We start from the raw sequence: 17,600 nt of genomic DNA, 5'->3' as shown, positions 1-17,600 counted from the left end.
AGTTTTTGTAGCGTTACGGACGGAAGTTGGACGGACAGACGCCGCAGGCAATCCCTTAGTCTCCCCTCACCTCCGGTGGGCTCAACAAAAATGAACAAACTTTAATTCAATTCATCAGATTGTTGTACAATTTTTGAAATGATGACTTGAAAAAGAGACAGATGGCTTTTCATGTGATGCATCGGCATAGCACATTTGTTAAAATCTGACAAGAAATGTAGCCAGAAGAGCACACAAGAAGTGTGACTCATCAACCTATACAGGCTGAAATGTAGAACAGGCATGAGACAGAGAAATGTAAAAAAAAGAGGAGGGACTTTGCGAGGGAGCGGAGCGACCGAGCGGGGGGAGGGTGTGGGAGGGGGGTGTGCCCCCTCCCACGGTGAGGACTTTTTGAAATTTAAGGTATGAAAAAACATATTTTAAAGCATTTTACAACTGAAATTTACTATTGTTATGAGGTACATTTTACAGATAAACATTGTGATAATTGAACTCATGAATGACACTTGCAAAATCTAAAGGAAGGAATATGCTTAAAGGGAAGCAGTCCTGAGATTTTCACTGTACTGATAATTAAGAAGAGTAAAAAATATAACCTTTCACTAATTTATACGCGTGGACATCAAAAATTGTCTCCGTACGCGATTTTTAGAAAATAATTCCTGCAAGCGATCGTGTAAGAGCCTGCTAAAAGGTGCAACGTCATTGATGCCCTACTCTCAAGTTGACAGCCGTGCCTCAGAAAACCAATTTAAGTGTTCAAAATGATCATATCTGATTTTTTTCATAAAATGTGACAATACGTGGTTTTATTATTTCAAACAAAATATTTCAAGCTTATTTATATATACAATTAATATAAAAATAAAGAGTAAACATGTATTTATAAATAACTAGGGATGACGAGCAGAACACCGCTGGAAAGAGTTGTGCATCGATGACGTATGACTCTCCGCCAAGACTTGCTCATTTGCAGAGTCACACTTTTTTAACCGAAATGTACGAGCTTATTTGGTGATTTGAAAGTTTGTTTTTGATGAAAGTAGTTCATTGGAGGTACCAACAACAACATATTTTTTTAAATTTCGTGAGGACTGCGTCCCTTTAACTGTTATACCTTCTCAAATGTGAGGCCATAATACACCACAGTAATGGGAAAGACTTCTTCTTCTTCTTCTTCTTCTTCCGATAAAGTGCTGCCCTCAAATGGTCGACTTCCTTTTGAGACAGCCACCCCAATGACACTAGTACTAAAAAATAAGTGCAGATCTATACCTAACGTTATACAACTCTACGTAGCGTAACCTTGCTTGCGATACGCACGGATGCACGCACTCACTTTTGGGTGGCTGTCTCAAAAGGAACTCTTGCCCAGTAATGTACACCCAGGTGACGTCTTGCTGGATTCAGTTCATAGGGGTACAAAAAAAGTGTTATAAATCACAGCTTAGCATTGTTGGCTTCCGTAGTTGATGAGTGCGTGGCACATTGTACAAAACGCTCTCCCTGCCTCTTCAGCTTTCTTTATCGTATCGCCCAAGCGAATCCTTGCGGCGGATGATGTATCACAAGTTCCAGGTCCCAAGGAAGTCGATTGACTCGCTGGCCTAGGTAGAAGACGAAACTGGTGCTGGGAGATCAACTTCATAGTCCAACCACTGCCACTTGAACTTATTGGAGACATCTTTTTCAATATCCGCTACATGAGGGTCATCCTTATCGAGGGTCTTCATTTTCTCGTTGAAGAAAAAATACTCAAAATCACGATGACAAATGTAGTCACGCCAATCATCATGCAGTCCATCGTAATCATCAATCAGCGGGAGGGATACAATAGCAGCGCATCGCGCTGAACGCTGCGGCAGCATGCATAATACGCAGCTACAGCTACAGCCTCACACATGTGTGCATCACACCACACTGCAAGCTAGAAGTAGATCGACACGCACGTTTCACATCCACGCCACTTACTTGTACTTAGCAGCAAAGAGTATAGAAGCGCACGTGCGCTCTTTCCTTAGCAGTATGTGCAGTCCATTTCACGCATCATCATGCATGCAACATCGCACAGCTGCCCGCTGACAAAATGCACTCATCACCATTCACACAATGCAATGCCGATACATCACAGCTATTATGGTACGGTATCACACACTCAGCATCCGTTGCTTTAGATAGTACGGCGAGATATGGTGGCTGCAAAAAAAGAAAAAAAAAAAAAAAAAAAGGAAAATCACGGAAAGTTTCCCGACTGTGTATTTCCCCCCCAGAATTTCAAAATCCGCGGAAATCCGCGGATCCGCGGAGAAATCTCATGCCTGGTAGAAGTAGCATAGATCATCAAAACTCTATGAAACCTAGAATGCCTAACCATGAACCTACGTACCAAGTTTGAATGAAATCAATTGAGTAACTATTGAATTATTGCATTGCACACATGTTCACTTGATTCTGCAAAACCCGGATCAATGAAAGTAGCACCACCAAACCTTATACCGGTAGGTGTCTTCTCCTACCCATATCCACTTCTATTCCTGTAAATTTCTGTCAAGTTCACGTACCGCAAGATCCACCATGTGAAGTTTGCCGACCCTTACATGTTGCTCCTTGTCAAGACCCATGTCACTTCGCTCTAGGGTGATGGTGAAGATGGCATGGGAGCGAGAGCTTTGCTCATTCATGTTGGTGGCTCCAACAGACCCTGTCAAGAGGTGAAATGGATGCATGTATATTGTCTCTTTTTGAGGGATTCTTGTATTATTTGTATATCTCAAAGTATGAATTGATTGGACAAGGTGATTTATTACTACTTGTACAAAAAAGAAAAGAAAGTACAGTGTGGTTTCAAACAGGGCATAGACACCCTTAAAGGCATTATAGACCGAAACTAAATTAGAAAAACACAGTGTTCAGCACTCCACCAAGCAGCTCATTTTCACCCATATTTTGACTTCCACACTATAATAGTCCTACAGTCCCACTGCATAATAAAAATTAATCAATGGTCTCCATCACAATATTGTGTACAAAAGAGTAATGGGGATGTTAAGTAATCTGGCTATTTATTGTGCAGATATATCCATACGTAAATGTTGAAGAACCCTTTGAAAAGTTTAACCCTAAAAAGACTGGGCTATTTTGGTAGCTCAAAAGACTGGGGGGGGGGGGGGCCTAAAGGGCCCCCCCCTTAAGATCTCGGCCGTGGATCGCGCGATCGCCACGGAAATTTGCACAATGGTAGTGTGCGATGTAATCTACAAGATCGTATATTTAAATTTTCCAAAATAGTCTTCTTTTATTTTATTTTGATTAATTATGCTAATTCATGCGAGAAATCAGACTTTTTGATCTAAATCAGTAAATAAAGATCAAAAAGTGCTCATTTTTGGTCTAGATATCTTTATGGCATTCTTAGCAAATGTACTTGAAAAAAAAGTCAGTATCAAAATTAATTTCTTATTTATTTTATTGTTTTATGAATTTCTTATGTATTTCTATGTTTTTTCGACCTTTTGTTTTTGTTGTTTTTTTCAGCAAAATTTTTGGCAGACCCTTTTTGAAGCATAATACTACTAAAACAAATTGATTTTAGCCATTGAGAGTAAAAATAAGCATATTTATATGAACCATGTGATAAAACTCAATTTGTATTGACTTTGTACACAAAATCACATTTTTGAGCCATTTTTGGTCTCACGTGCATGTACAAAAAGTTATGTAACTTCAAAACCGTACCCCCGGGCGTCACAAATTTGGTGTCAAAATGTGCGGGAAACTCGAAAGAAAAAAGTCATACAGCATCGCGGCGAGAGCATTGCGTGTTGCTGAGTAATCGCGCGAAATGTCGAGGGGGGGGGGGCCTTTTAGGCCCCCCCCCCCCCCCCAGTCTTTTTAGGGTTAAATTAACTCCTGGATCCCGATGGTGATATCACACAATGCATTTTTGTAAGTTACAGAATTGAAGGACCCAAACACCTGTTCATCAATGAGATTCCCAGGGGAGTAGATTTTATTTTTTTAAATAAAAGACTTGCCCCACCTGCCTGGCAACCAGTTGGACCAAGGTTGGAATTGGTTTCTGGCTTTTTCAGAAACACTGCATCGACTCATCTGCCAGCCATTCTGCTGCAAATCTGGTTGGAAGATTACTCTAGGAGGGAACTGTTTCGCATCTGGTGCAGAATCTGGGTATGCTCCAATCGAGGGTGAGGCCTTGGCTGGAGCTTTGCCATTGGATGCCCTGACCTCATTGTTGCTGTTGACCACAAACCCCTCCTTAAGACTTTTGGTATTGATACATTTAATGACATCCCACACTGTTGCCTTCAAAATTTGAAAAAGAAGTGGCTTTGAAACTACTGCCAGATTGTCAACGTTCCAAGTGTCAGCCGTGCTGCTGCCAATGCTATCTCCAGTTGGCCCTTCGGAGAGGTCCAGCAAATTTTCCTCTAACAATGTCGCAAACCTTCAAGACCCTTAATTCCCCTTCCTTCTCCACCATTATATCATAGATTCCTCCTTGCTATCTGCAACCCTGCCGAAGACACTGCTCAAGTCTGCACAAGAGATATGCTACCCAAAAGTGAGGTCATCTAGACTGTTACATGGAATGCCATTCATTTGACTACAGCAAGTGACCCATCCATGTCTTTACTAACAAGTATCATTATGAAGGCTTCCTTGAAAAACGCAGCACCCTCCCACCAGACCTTTCCCAATATCACCAATTCATGAAATTCCTAAACTAGCTTTATGCTGTCACTACATGTAAGTATCTTGATCGCATGGTCATCCCCCTCCCTGCTGCAGGCCTTACACTCTGCACAGCAGGGTTTCATGCAAATGTGTTCCACAGAAGAATCTTCCATCTCTTGGATTGACCCTAGCAATTGCTAAGATGCGAGAGCTATGCTATGAGATCTTGCAACCCCATGGCATCCTCCCAGATAGCTGCACCATCTACTCTGCCAGCTTACCCAGTCTACCCATTCTGGTGCAGTGCTGCCAATTACTTTTAATTTCAGGACAATATAAACTACTTGGTCATTGTGGCAATTGGCCTATCATTGAAGCTGCTGCTGGGGCCAAAGGACTCATCAATGACTCAAATCCCATTAAGCGGGATAAAGCTGGCATCATTGCATAGGTCCATCAGTATGACTATTAATGTTAACAGCTCTGGAATTGTTGCCCTTAACACAGATGATGCCTTTGTAAGTTAACACCTGTCATCCCCCAGCACCATTATGCATGCCCCCCCCCCCCTCACCCACCACACAGTCCCCTGGTGCTCCTGTACCTTCAGTCCCCCATTCACCTTCACCCTGCCAAGGACCCCACTAAGTAACAGCCCTGTTATATCCAATATTTGGGAAAACTTTGAAGGACTCAAAGACTGGAGGTATGTTCCATCGACAGCCCACCTCCTTCGGCTGCTGGTACAATGTGTATGATTTGACTTGAACATCACCTGTGTATTGAATTTTTGCAAGCTTGGGAGCAGTCCCCCTCTGACCCAAAGACAATTGTCACCGTCAGCGTCCAGGCCATCCCAACTACCATTCAAGCCCTCAGATAACCCACATGCTTCATTCTTATAGTATTGTTTCCCCCTCCTTCATAGAGAAGTTTCTATTTCTATCATTTAGAGGAAATGTCTGAATTACCTACGTGTACCTCTACAATATACCAGCTTATGAAAGGAATCTCATTCTCAGGGTTGCAAAAGGGACACACAAATTTACATATCTCCTGTGCTGTGTTACATTAAGCAGTCTGATGCAAAAATCACACATACTATTCTTATTGCCCAGTGTCATTATCCTGTCCATATCGTCTGCATTATTGACCACAAATGCTGAGAGATCCTTCACATACACTCCAACGTCCGGACGCTCTTTGACCTGAAAATGTACAAGCAAACGATTCATTCAAATAACCATATTCAATAAAAGTAAATTTTCAAAAACTTGGAAATTCAAAGAATTCTGATGAAATATTTCCTATGGACTAGTTGTTAGCTAATATTATACCTTACACTTTGATTTGGAAAGAAAATCCATATGAACATTACAGATTGATTTTAATTTAATACCACGTACATAAATATAGAGACTAATGATGTTATCACAGAACTACCATCTAGTTAGGTATTCATATTCAATTCTCTATCACTGTCACACTCTGATCATAACAGAAAGGCTAACAACAGCATGGATGAGCATTGCTTCTCTAATATATAAATAAAAACAAGTAAAAAAAAAAAAAAACTATATTGGGTCATGGTGTAATGCAAACACTATCTTTTTTTAAAAACATTAATGTCTCCAATACAGTGCACTGCCATTATAATGAACATGGATACAACAAAATGCCAGCTACAATGAATTTAAATTCAGGCCCTAACATTATCTGCTCTATGTTTTTTATTGTTTATTTGTTCGGTTATAACCAAATTTCTATATAACGAAAGAAAAATTGCCGGTCCCAAGAGATTTGTCTTATTATCCATACAAACTGCAAAATTTTGCATGAATATCCACTCCATGCACGCTCATGAATGATATTTCTGTATATATATATATATATATATACATATATACACACCTTGCGAAAAAAAATACATCCCTTAATGGCATCAAGGTGGTTTCAGGGGATTTGTATGACATGTTGTTGTTGTTGTTGTTGTTTCATTCTGCTTTCTCAAATTCACTATTTCTTTCCACAAAGGCTGTGCACAGAATTATCAGAAGGTGCTTTAGTGCAAGAAGCACAAAAAGAATATGAAAATGCAAAAATAATGGGAAAGACAAACCACAAAGCCAGCCTCACCTCTAAGCGAGATGCCTGATCTTTTCCTAACAGATCCCTGACCTCTTCATTATAAATCTCCAGATATGACACTCGTACAAGAAATCTGAAACAAAGATCATATAAAACATACTTGTCACTAAACCATGTACACTTTGTAAGACATATATATACTCCTGACCAGGTCTGACAGTTTTGGGTAGAAGTCATGTCACCGGAGATGCAAAAATAAGTGGAATGACACAGACAGGGACAAAAATTTGTGCACTATTTTACTCTTTTTCACAATATGTATAAATCTGGCAGCAAAGCTTTCAAAAAGCAGGGTTTTTTTGTTTTGTTTTGTTTTGTTTTGTTTTGTTTTTTTTTTTTTTTTTTTGGGGGGGGTGTTTTTAAAAGCAATCTTTCAGTTGTTCACTGTGCCTTTTCCTGAGCGCCTGCTGCATGTCATGGGTATTGCACACAGCATGCTATTCCAACGGCTGGAGTGATAAAGTCAATTCATTGGTGTGCAGCCTGAATGTGTGACGTACATGCACAGGTACACAGATGGATGCTGGAAAGCCTTAATTTTTCAGTCTCATTCAGATTGTAGTCTTACAATCAAAATGCATGAACCATTACAAAGGGCTTGGCAGTAATTTTTTTCTCTGGTGGCCCATACAGCCCCTTAAAAGCTTTAACTCTGAACTTTTGGTGGGTAAAAAAAGAAATACACTGGTAGAAAAAAAAACAGGAAACATAACAATAGTATTACATTCCATTTTTAATACTAGTTGCCAAATTGGACCACCAAAAGATATCCATATAAAAATGGGAAATTTGGTAGCCCAACATCAATTTTAAGTGGCCTAGTGGCCTAGGGATATTCAAGAAGATGAAAATGTAAAAAGTTTACGCAAGACACTCAACACACAATGCATGATGGACTATGCATGACGGACGGTGGACGATTGAGTGATCTTAATAGCTCACATGAGCCTAAAAAAAAATAGATATGAAAAGAGTCAGGATAGATGTAAGGGGGTTAAACGATGGATGACAAAACAACAAAAGCCCAATAATCATACAAAGGAAACAGAATATTTCACAGACCCTCAAATTTACTCTCATGACTTTTGAACAAGGCAAGTGCCATAATGTGTCTCGCCCATTCGCGTACAAGAAATTGTACGCGAATGGGATATAACAGTGTCAGAGGTAAACGACACGGAAAGTTTTTTTTTTCTCCTTTTCTCCTACCCTCTCGTTTACGGTGGGCTACTGTCTAGGCAGAAAAGAATTTTTAGGCCAACAGCTGGCGAGATCGAGGGTTTGCAAGCTGCATCCTTCTCGCAGCACGGTAAGAAATGCTTGGCTGGGTTTCCCGCGAATTTTGTTATGATTCATTTGGTTATCAATAAAGGCCGCACCCCGGTATTTGAATAAAGATAATGCAAGGGAAAGTGAGTAGTTCAATTACAGGTTAATTAATATTGTATCGGTATGGAAGTGAAAGGTCAAAATTAAGGGGATCCCACTGATTGGAGAGTGATAATGTATGCAAGGTTAAGGGCGAGAGAGGGAGCGTAAGAGAAGATAAATAGCTGTGAAGGAGGAATAAGAGATGAGAAGCTAATCCGACGCGAGAGTGGAAAGATCGTTTGTGCCCATTGGAAAGGGTCCAGCCATGTCGAAATAGGAGGGAATCCAGGATGAGACTCCGCTGAGATCCGAGCTAAAAGGCTTTGAGGGAGAAAGCGAGAGAGAAATTGAACCTGTGATACTCCGAGGCTAAAGTATTCCTGCTGCTGAGCGGAATTGGCAGACGGGGCACTGGACGACAACTCCGAGGGCAGACGGCAATTCTCCGCGCGGGTGAAGGGCAGAAATAACTGTAAGTGGAGTTTATATATGCTGATTTCAGTCATTTTTTCTTAGTTAGTTTTTTAAGGGACTCAATAGAGACGCTGTTAAACGAGGCGCCTGGTATCAACTGAAAGTTTTATGTTTTTGTACGAAGAAAACGATTTGATGTGTAAGGTGAGAATGAATTGATATGTGGAAGAGAGTAGGGTTGTAATTTTTGCGCAGAAATAAAGGACATAATTATGAACGTCAGATTGGAAGACATCAAGTTTATAGAAGTATATCCGATATTGTTATAGCTGTAAGCCAGAAGTTTGGTTATTGTTTATGCACACATTGTAATGATTGGTCATGAATTTGGAAGCTAGGAATTATGATGAAGAGATTCCCCAGGTAGAGAATTATTGTTTGGGGTGAACCTAAAGGAATAATTACAGCAGTAGTAGGTATTAAATATTGGTCATCGTACAGGGCGCGAATGCTATGATGTTATAAGATGATTTTGATATTGATATTATAAGATGATTTTGATATTGCGGTCATAAGAAGACTGTGATATTGATGCTATGAGTGTGACACAGAATAGTCGCCATGTAGTCGGGGAACATCAAAGTGAGGATAGAACAGTATTAATATGGATGGATATTATTGTGTTAGTGATGGCTAATTGTAAATTTACAGCCGCATCCTTATATTGCTACGAGCTGAGACAGCCGCATTGCTACGAGCTGAGACAGCCGCATAGCTACGAGTTGAGACAGCCGCATAGCTACGAGCTGAGACAGCCGCATTGATACGAGCTGAGACAGCCGCATTACTAAGAGCTGAGTCCGGGACCAGCCGCTGCCCGGTGACTCAGTCACGGTCGTCAACAGAGAGACGCTGTCGTCACGGGCCGAGCCCGACTGGTCGACGTCGACACCGACGCCGCGCCCTTGCGATCTACAAGACGCACGAGGGCGCCCTCCAGCGATGTAATAGGACACCCAACTCGGCGAGATAACGCCTGACAGTTGGTAGTAACAGGAGCTCCGTAGGCAGTAGTATAAGTGTAGTGTAATTGTAACAGGGAGTTTGTTGAGTTTGATAAAATTAAATTAATTCAGTGGAATATTTTATTTAAGTATATAAAACATAAGCAGATAATTCATTCATGTTGAATTGCGTTATGATGAGATTTGTCAGAAAACATAGAACCCGCAGAGGAATTAAATTTTTGTTTATTGCATTTTGAACCCCAAAAAAATCTTCATGCTGTGTTATTTATGTGTTCCAGATTAGAGCAAAGTAGCACAGTACGTTCCCCCTGACAAACAGATAAAAAAAAAGAGATATAACAGATAACAAGAGATCCGCGGGTCTAGCGCTCACCCGAGTATCGCAAGTTCACCTTTCACGCAGTCACTAATCTAAATTATTCACAGCTCTACCAAAATTTGACCAGGCATTCTCAAGTAGAAGATGAAAATGTACAATAAGGGCCCAAATCTTTTAAGATTCCTTAATTTGGGGGGATTGGGCCCCCCTGGGGGCCCCCTGGGTGGGGCATGGTGCCCATTGTAACAAATTGAGATCCTAACCCCCTAGGGATGCTACCTGCCAAGTTTGGTGAAAATGGGTCATGGGGTTCTCAAGAAGAAGATAAAAATGTACAATTTAGGCCCCATTAGGACCCCTCCTCACCCCCCTCCCCTGGGTCCCAAGGGGGGCACCCCTGATTCTGCCATGAACAAACTTGAAACTGCAGTCATCAATGTACAAACTCATAGTACTAACTTAGCTCTATCACTTCTGGTTCTAGAGAAGAAGATTATTACAGATTCCTTAATTTTTTTTTTTTTTGGGGGGGGGGTTTGGGCCCCCTTGGGGGGCCCCCTGGGTGGGGCATGGTGCTAATTTTTAAAAATTGAGTTCCTAACCCCCTAGGGATGCTACCTGCCAAGTTTGATGAAAATTGGTCTTGGGTTTTCAAGAAGAAGATGAAAATGTAAAAAGTTTACGCAAGACGCACAACGGACGACGCACGACGCACAATGCACGACGGACGCCGGACGAAGGGCGATTGCAATAGCTCACTTGAGCCTTTGGCTCAGGTGAGCTAAAAAGAGATATAAAAGCATAAAAATTTATGGCAAAAAAGAAACGTGCCATAAAAACTTAACATTGGGCCCTTAAAATACGTTGACCCCTGCCTGTGACCTTTGACCTTGTGGTGACCATCCACTCCCCAAGGGACATCTACCATCCAAGTTTGGTCACAAACGGATCTATGGATCAAAAGTTATGACCCATAATAGAAACGCGCCATAAAACTTAACATTGGGCTCTAAAAGTTCGTTGACCCATGCTTGTGACCTTTGACCTTGTGGTGACCATCCACTCCCCAAGGGACATCTACCATCCAAGTTTAGTCACAAATGGAGTTATGGATCAAAAGGTATGATCCATAATAGAAACTAGCCATAAATTCAATTCAATTCAATAGTTTATTTATTTCCATCATCACAAAAAAAGATAAGAAAAGAGCCCTAAAAACTTAACACTGGGCTCTAAAAGTTTGTTGACCTCTGCTTGTGACCTTTGACCTTGTGGTAATCATCCAATCCCCAAGGGACATCTACCATCCAAGTTTGGTCACAAATGGAGTTATGGATCAAAAGTTATGACCCATAATAGAAACGCGCCATAAAAACTTAACATTGGGCCCTAAAGTTCATTGACCCCTGCCTGTGAGCTTTGACCTCGAGGTGACCTTCATATATGGTAAAATGTGAAACTTTGTATGACCCCCCTTCCCTCGAAGTTTGATTGCAATTGAAGCCCAGAGTGAAGAGTTACTGAAGTTTTTGTAGGGTTAATGGACAGACGATGGATGGACGGACGGACGGACAACGGACGACGACGATGGATGGACAACGGACGGACGGACGACGGACGGACAGATGCTGCAGGCGATCCCTTAATCTCTCCTCACCTCCGGTGGGCTTGACAAAAATGACATTTGTATTTGATGTGGGCTCACTCATGCATGATTCAGCAAATCATTCTCATTTTCATACTGATATATAGCGGTCACCTCAGTCGAATCTGTCTATAAAGACCACGTTTGGCATTCCCATGAGTGGTCTTTATAGACAGGTTTGACTGTATGTGCATGCCCAAGAAAGTTCTTCGCCAGCAAGGTAAAAAATAAGGGCGGCTAGGCAGTTCTTCAAAACACTGTGTTCTTCTACAACTATTGTCTTATCTTGTTTATTGATGAGAAACAAATGGCTCATACCTGACATTTTCCTGCTCCTTGGCTATATGTCCAAATATGTGGGCGAATGAGTTGGGTATAATTCCCCTCAACTCTGGTTGTGATCTCACACCTTCCATTGTAAAAGTCTTGCCTGTACCAGTTTGTCCATACGCAAATATTGTTCCTGGAAAGATATGATGAATCCGAGAAAGCAGAATGAAAAATCCAATATCATAGAACACAAGATATCAAGTTTTACCATCCAGCAAAGGGAGAAGTTACAACCATGAAAATTTCAAGGTTGGCTGTGCATGAAAGAATCCCATTAACATCATCTTTAGACATGTGATAAACCTTGTAAAGTCCCTGACATAAAAAACAAACAAACAAACACTAAACTCTTTCAGGCAATCAAACAGGGAGCCATCAGATACAGATATATCCCAGAGCTACCAAGTCTCATGCATTCTGCGTGAGACTCAAGCATTTAGGGGCCGTCTCACGATCTCACGCATGGCACCCATTTTTCTCACGCATTGGGCGAAGTCTGCAACTTTGGCCTATAATAATGAGCATAGCTCAAAAGATTAAAGTGATAGTTGCAACTGAAGGTGCATTTCCCTTTTTGTCTTTCAAAATAAGTAAAAAATGGTCACCTAAGTATGCACCTGATCGCACCATTAAGAGCTAAAAATTGAAAAAGCTCCCTACTGTGGGAGGCCACAGGGGGGAAAAACCCCTCCCACACCCTCGCTCGCTGGCACATTTGCGCGCCGAGATGCCGAGCGATGCCGAGTCATGAAAATCTCACTCATAAAAATTTTTTGAACTTGGCATCCCTGATATCCTGCCATGGATGCAAAATCAAAATTCAGTCAACATGCTACAGGCCTCGAAATAGGATTTTGGAGGGGCAAGGCCATTTAGAAAAGGGCACTTTTTCCAAGAGGCCAGGGCACTTAGGTCAGTCAGAGGGGCACCAAGGCCACACTGGAAAGGGCATGTTGGGTGTTTATGAAAAAAGAAAGAAGAAAAAAACCGAGAAAAACAAACAAACACACACACACACACACACAAAGTGCAACACACAACAAAAACCTCTTCCCTACAGCTGTAACACATTCCCGATTTCCGCGTTTCTATCAGGTGAAACAACATTTTTTAAAACAGGAATAAAACAACAGTAGGTGTTGATTGAAACTCGACACCAATTCAGGCCAGCCAGGCCAGGCTGCCATGTAACTTCAAAGCACATTCCGACAGCTGGCTGGTAAAACCACAAGGCAAAGGAATTTGCGCGCGTGTGAATTGCTCGACTGGAGGGAGGGCCTGGGAGCATGGGTGATTACTATGTAGTCTGTGAGCTATCAAAAGTTACGTTCAGACGGCAGGCCCTAACCTCGAGGTTTAGCTTTTGCCCCCTAACTACGACGTGTGTCCACACGACGAATCTTAACCTCGAGGTTACGAAACCTCGAGGTTAAGCTTCTGCCCCCCCGTAACTACGAGTGGGTCCCACTCGATGTTAAAACCACCGGAAGTTTCAGCCCACACTGCTAACAAGGCGTCTATTTATCCTTTAGTCCAACCCTGTCGGACTCGCTTACACTGCAGAGATAGCACTGCACTGATGACTTTATGCCTTTATGAAGATATTCGTCGAAAACATTTTTTTTTAGCGTCAGAGAAGAATATAGAATACAGTAGCGAGTTCGACGTGTAAAGTTTCAGAGATCAAGCGCATGGGAAGAAAAGATGATGTTGTTGTGTCGTGCGTCATAGGTTTTTCACGTGTAGTGTATTTGTGGTGTACGTTTGGGAGGTTGACCCGGAAGCAGAGGGAAATTGTGGGGGCTGGAGTTTACGGCGAGGTCACTCTTAACTTCGAGTTCATTGTTTTTTGTGTCCACACGGTGCTTAACTACGAGTGGGGACCCCCCGCAGCTCGTGGTTAGAGCGCTAACCATAAGATTTCTCGTGGCTCGAAACATCGAGCAAACCTCGAGGTTTGCTAACTACGAGTGCGTCTTCACGGTCCCTATCTACAAGCTCTAACCTCAAAGTTTCCTAACTTCGAGGTTAAGGGCTCCCGTCTGAACGTAACTAAAAGCAGACCTTTTGAACAACTGCAAACGTCATGATACTATTTTGTCTTCCTTTTGGCCTCAAAGAAAAACATCAAAAAGACGAGTTGAGTATCACGAGTTTGTACATCGCCATGCAAAAAGATTACTACACTCATGTCATGACACGAAATGAATAAATATTCCAAGACAAAAAACAAAGCAGCCTCTGTGACATCGACACACCATGCGTTCACCATGCACGTTGGGAAGCAACGAGTTGGAGTTGGCAGGGAGGGTTGATCCAGGAGTTTGTGAGAACTTCCCGAGTTACAATCTCAAAGCAAAGCTAAAGCTTCTTGTGGTCTCACGCTCAGCACATCTGCGTGCTAGTTCTCAATTCGAAGGAAGTTTATCTCTGATCTGTTGATTTATTTTTGCTGAATCATAGGAGCTCATCATGCCTGAAGTTCAAATGGAAGGTTGCCAAAAATTTCATATTTAAGCTTCAGAATTTTCTGACACATTGCCTACTATATTCATTTGAAATAGCAAATTTAGAGGGTACATATCAATGTGGATGATGATCATCCACATCCGATGATTATCCACATATATTCAAAATTTGACATTTCAAATGCATTAAAAATCTTCCAGTAATTTATTTTAGGCTGTTGATGCAGCAGTAAAGACGTCAGAAATTTCATATGAACTTGAATATTAGTCAGGATAAAGACAAAAAAAAAAGAATCTGCACAAAAAAATACAATTCTTTCATTGTCACAGGTAGTCAAATTTGTGTTTTCACGAAAAATTTGACACTCTACTAACACCTCAAAATCGTAGGAGAGTGATAAGAAATACAGAATCATTACGTTTGTAATCCTGGGTCTTCGCCCTGGGGCTTCGACTTGAGCTATCTTTGATAATTAAACATTCTTTCCCTGTTCATCTCCAAGACCCCAGACAGTTAATGACCTCCAAGAATGCGCCAGTACGCGCGGTTTCTTCTGTTGATTGGTCTCTCTCTCTCCACCCCTCCCCATTCCCCAGTCTGGTACCTTGGCATCGTGGAATTTTTCTTTTTGCTTGGTGAACTTGGTGTTCACTCTTTAAGTCTATCTGAATATGCGCTGTCTAGCTAGTAACTCTATGGCCGCTGCGCTGCGGAGGCAGTCGGGACGGTAAAAGCCGGTCGGGCGTACATGTGTACATATTACGTACACGTCGTCTCGTATCTCGGAAAGATACTTTGAGTTTGAATCAGATATATTGGGACGCGAGTGAACTGAAGGTATGATATTTGAGATCAGGAGAGTTGTTCAAGCTTATTAAAGTGTAGACTTTGAGAAAGGGCATATCATACGTCATAAATAATAACTTTCATTCTAAAAGGGCACCACGGCCCCAAGAAAAAGGGCACTTTTTTTGCCCTTTTTTTTTTTGGCCGTAACTTTGATTAAAAAACAAAAGGCATTGCGGCCAACGAGAGGGGCACCGACGGCCATGGCCGTCGGTGGCCGTCGGTTAATTCGAGGCCTGATGCTATGTTTTGTGTGTTAATAAGACAACAAATCATCCCTGTTACAGGATGAACTCAATATGCAAGTTTATTCAAAGTTGCCTGTTTGCTAACATAATATTTACAATATTTTCTGCGCAGTAATCCTTCATTCTTCTCTTCTCTTTACCAACAGATAATTTTGGTCTATTTCTCTATATTTTTATCTATATCTGTTAAAAGAAAACATATTTCTTCAGGTGACTGGAGTAACCTTTATAGAAAGAAAAAAATTAGCCATCAGTTTGCACCAAAATACAGTCCGACCTCTCTTATTTGGCCTCCCTGTATCCAGATGTCTCCATTATTCCGACAAGATCTCACCGTGAATTTTTTTTTTTTCAAAATCTAATAGTTACGGGGGAAAGGGGTTTTAAACTTGAACAAAACTCCTACACAAACTCACATGAGCTTCATATATTATTCCCAACATACTTAGAATAAATTCATATCAAATTTTCATGTAAATAACATGCATTCAGACATTCACTACCCCAAAATCACTGCAAGGACATGGATGGACAACTGTTCATTAAATCAGGGCACGGTACAGGAAATTTTGAGCATTTGACCTTGACCTTTTGACCTTTGACCTTGAGCATGTGCACCTAAAAGGTGATAGGCACAACTTCACCCACTCATACTATAATGATATACATGCCGAGTTTCATTAAGATACCTCAAACACTTTTTTAAGTTACGCTGTCCATAAAATTGATTACGGACGGAAGGACAGACGGACGGAAAGACGGATGGATGGAAGGACGGACGGAGGAATGGACAGATGGACGGACAACCCGAAAACACAATACCTCCGGCACCACTTTGTGGCGGAGGCATAAAAACCCTATAATGTTTTTCTTTCGTCAGTTTCGATCTTCATTCGAACGCCACGCCAATATGCCCAGTGTTGCTACAGCGGTGTCTCGCACGCGATTGGCTAGCGTGTCGCACACATTTACATAATTCGGCTTTCGGAGACACGTCTCGCAGCGTTTCGGGAATGGTTTGTCCATGCGAGCATGCTCCATTGTTGTTGCTACAATAGATGCACTCACTCTGTAGTGTATGCTCTTCGTTTGGCTTTCTATCTGAGCTTTTTTACCGCTAGATGTTTGACAACGGAAATGAAACAAAAAGTGACAGCAGCACTAACTTCCAAAGTGAAAACAGATACATGGGAAACATGGTTTGAACGCATCAGAGTCGAAAATCGCCACACATATTGTGCAACATGCGATTGGAAACTCACCTGTCAATTGAAGCAAAATGACATAACCATGTCAAAAAGACAACTTACAGTGCACAATATTCTCGAAACTGTGTGCTCGTAGTAAATACACTTGACAGCAGGTTGACTCAAAGGGCAGCAGAGGAGAGGAAAGAAGCGGTCATAAAATACCAATATTCAAATACTAAACATCAAAAATGCACAAAGCTAAGTAGTTTTATTTGTTTTTTGTTTTGTTTTTCAAATATAAACACCATCGCAAAATGCAACACATGCATCCTATGGCTTGAAAAACTAGAAATGTCGCTACGGCGACTGGTATGCCTCTGCCATAATGCATGTTTCTCCTAATAGATCTATAGTACAATGTCTTGACAATGTGTGATGACAGTTTCATATACTTGGCAAAATATTAAAATGACAGGTTTGTCACAAATGTGCTGAATGTTCACTTTGGTGTAGGTTTAATTGGATGAATGACTAAATTGTCAGAGTGCAGACTACTATTTGGGGCTTTGAGGATTTTTACTTGACTTCTGACCCTTTTATAAGTTTATGCACTGAGTAATATACAAGGTATGAGAAAGAGTGTAATTTCAGTATGGTAAAATGTTTGTAGTTAAACCTGGCCTTTGACCCTTGACCTTTGACCTTAACATTCCAAAGAGAATACTGTTAGGTAGAACATGCATAAATACATGGATACCATGTAATAAGTTTCATGTACATGATAATGAGTTATTTTTGAGATATGAAGGAAGAAGGGAACTTTAGCACTTTCACTTGACCTTTGACCTTTTGGCAAGAAACTTCCCACAGAATATTTATTGGGTAATACAGTAC

General features: G+C 41.2%; 1 protein-coding gene across 1 annotated transcript in view; it reads right to left on the bottom strand.

Moving 5' to 3' along the window:
- LOC139736125 (kinesin-II 85 kDa subunit-like) overlaps positions 1-17,600 on the bottom strand; it is a 75,047-nt gene that overhangs the window by 34,136 nt on the left and 23,311 nt on the right. Inside the window, exons 3-6 of the mRNA XM_071646857.1 lie at positions 11,942-12,086; positions 6,835-6,919; positions 5,801-5,906; positions 2,565-2,704 (exon numbers count right to left, since the gene is read on the bottom strand). Of these exons, the coding sequence (XP_071502958.1) occupies positions 2,565-2,704; positions 5,801-5,906; positions 6,835-6,919; positions 11,942-12,086 (476 nt within the window). The remainder of the gene's footprint in view (positions 1-2,564; positions 2,705-5,800; positions 5,907-6,834; positions 6,920-11,941; positions 12,087-17,600) is intronic.

This window comes from Diadema antillarum, unplaced genomic scaffold, assembly GCF_040938485.1.
Source record: "Diadema antillarum isolate AM-2024a unplaced genomic scaffold, OU_Dant_1.0 seq00000622_RagTag, whole genome shotgun sequence".
NCBI lineage: Eukaryota > Metazoa > Echinodermata > Echinoidea > Diadematoida > Diadematidae > Diadema > Diadema antillarum.
The sequence above is the reverse complement of the archived record's forward strand: the minus strand, read 5'-3'. Positions and strand labels throughout refer to the sequence as shown.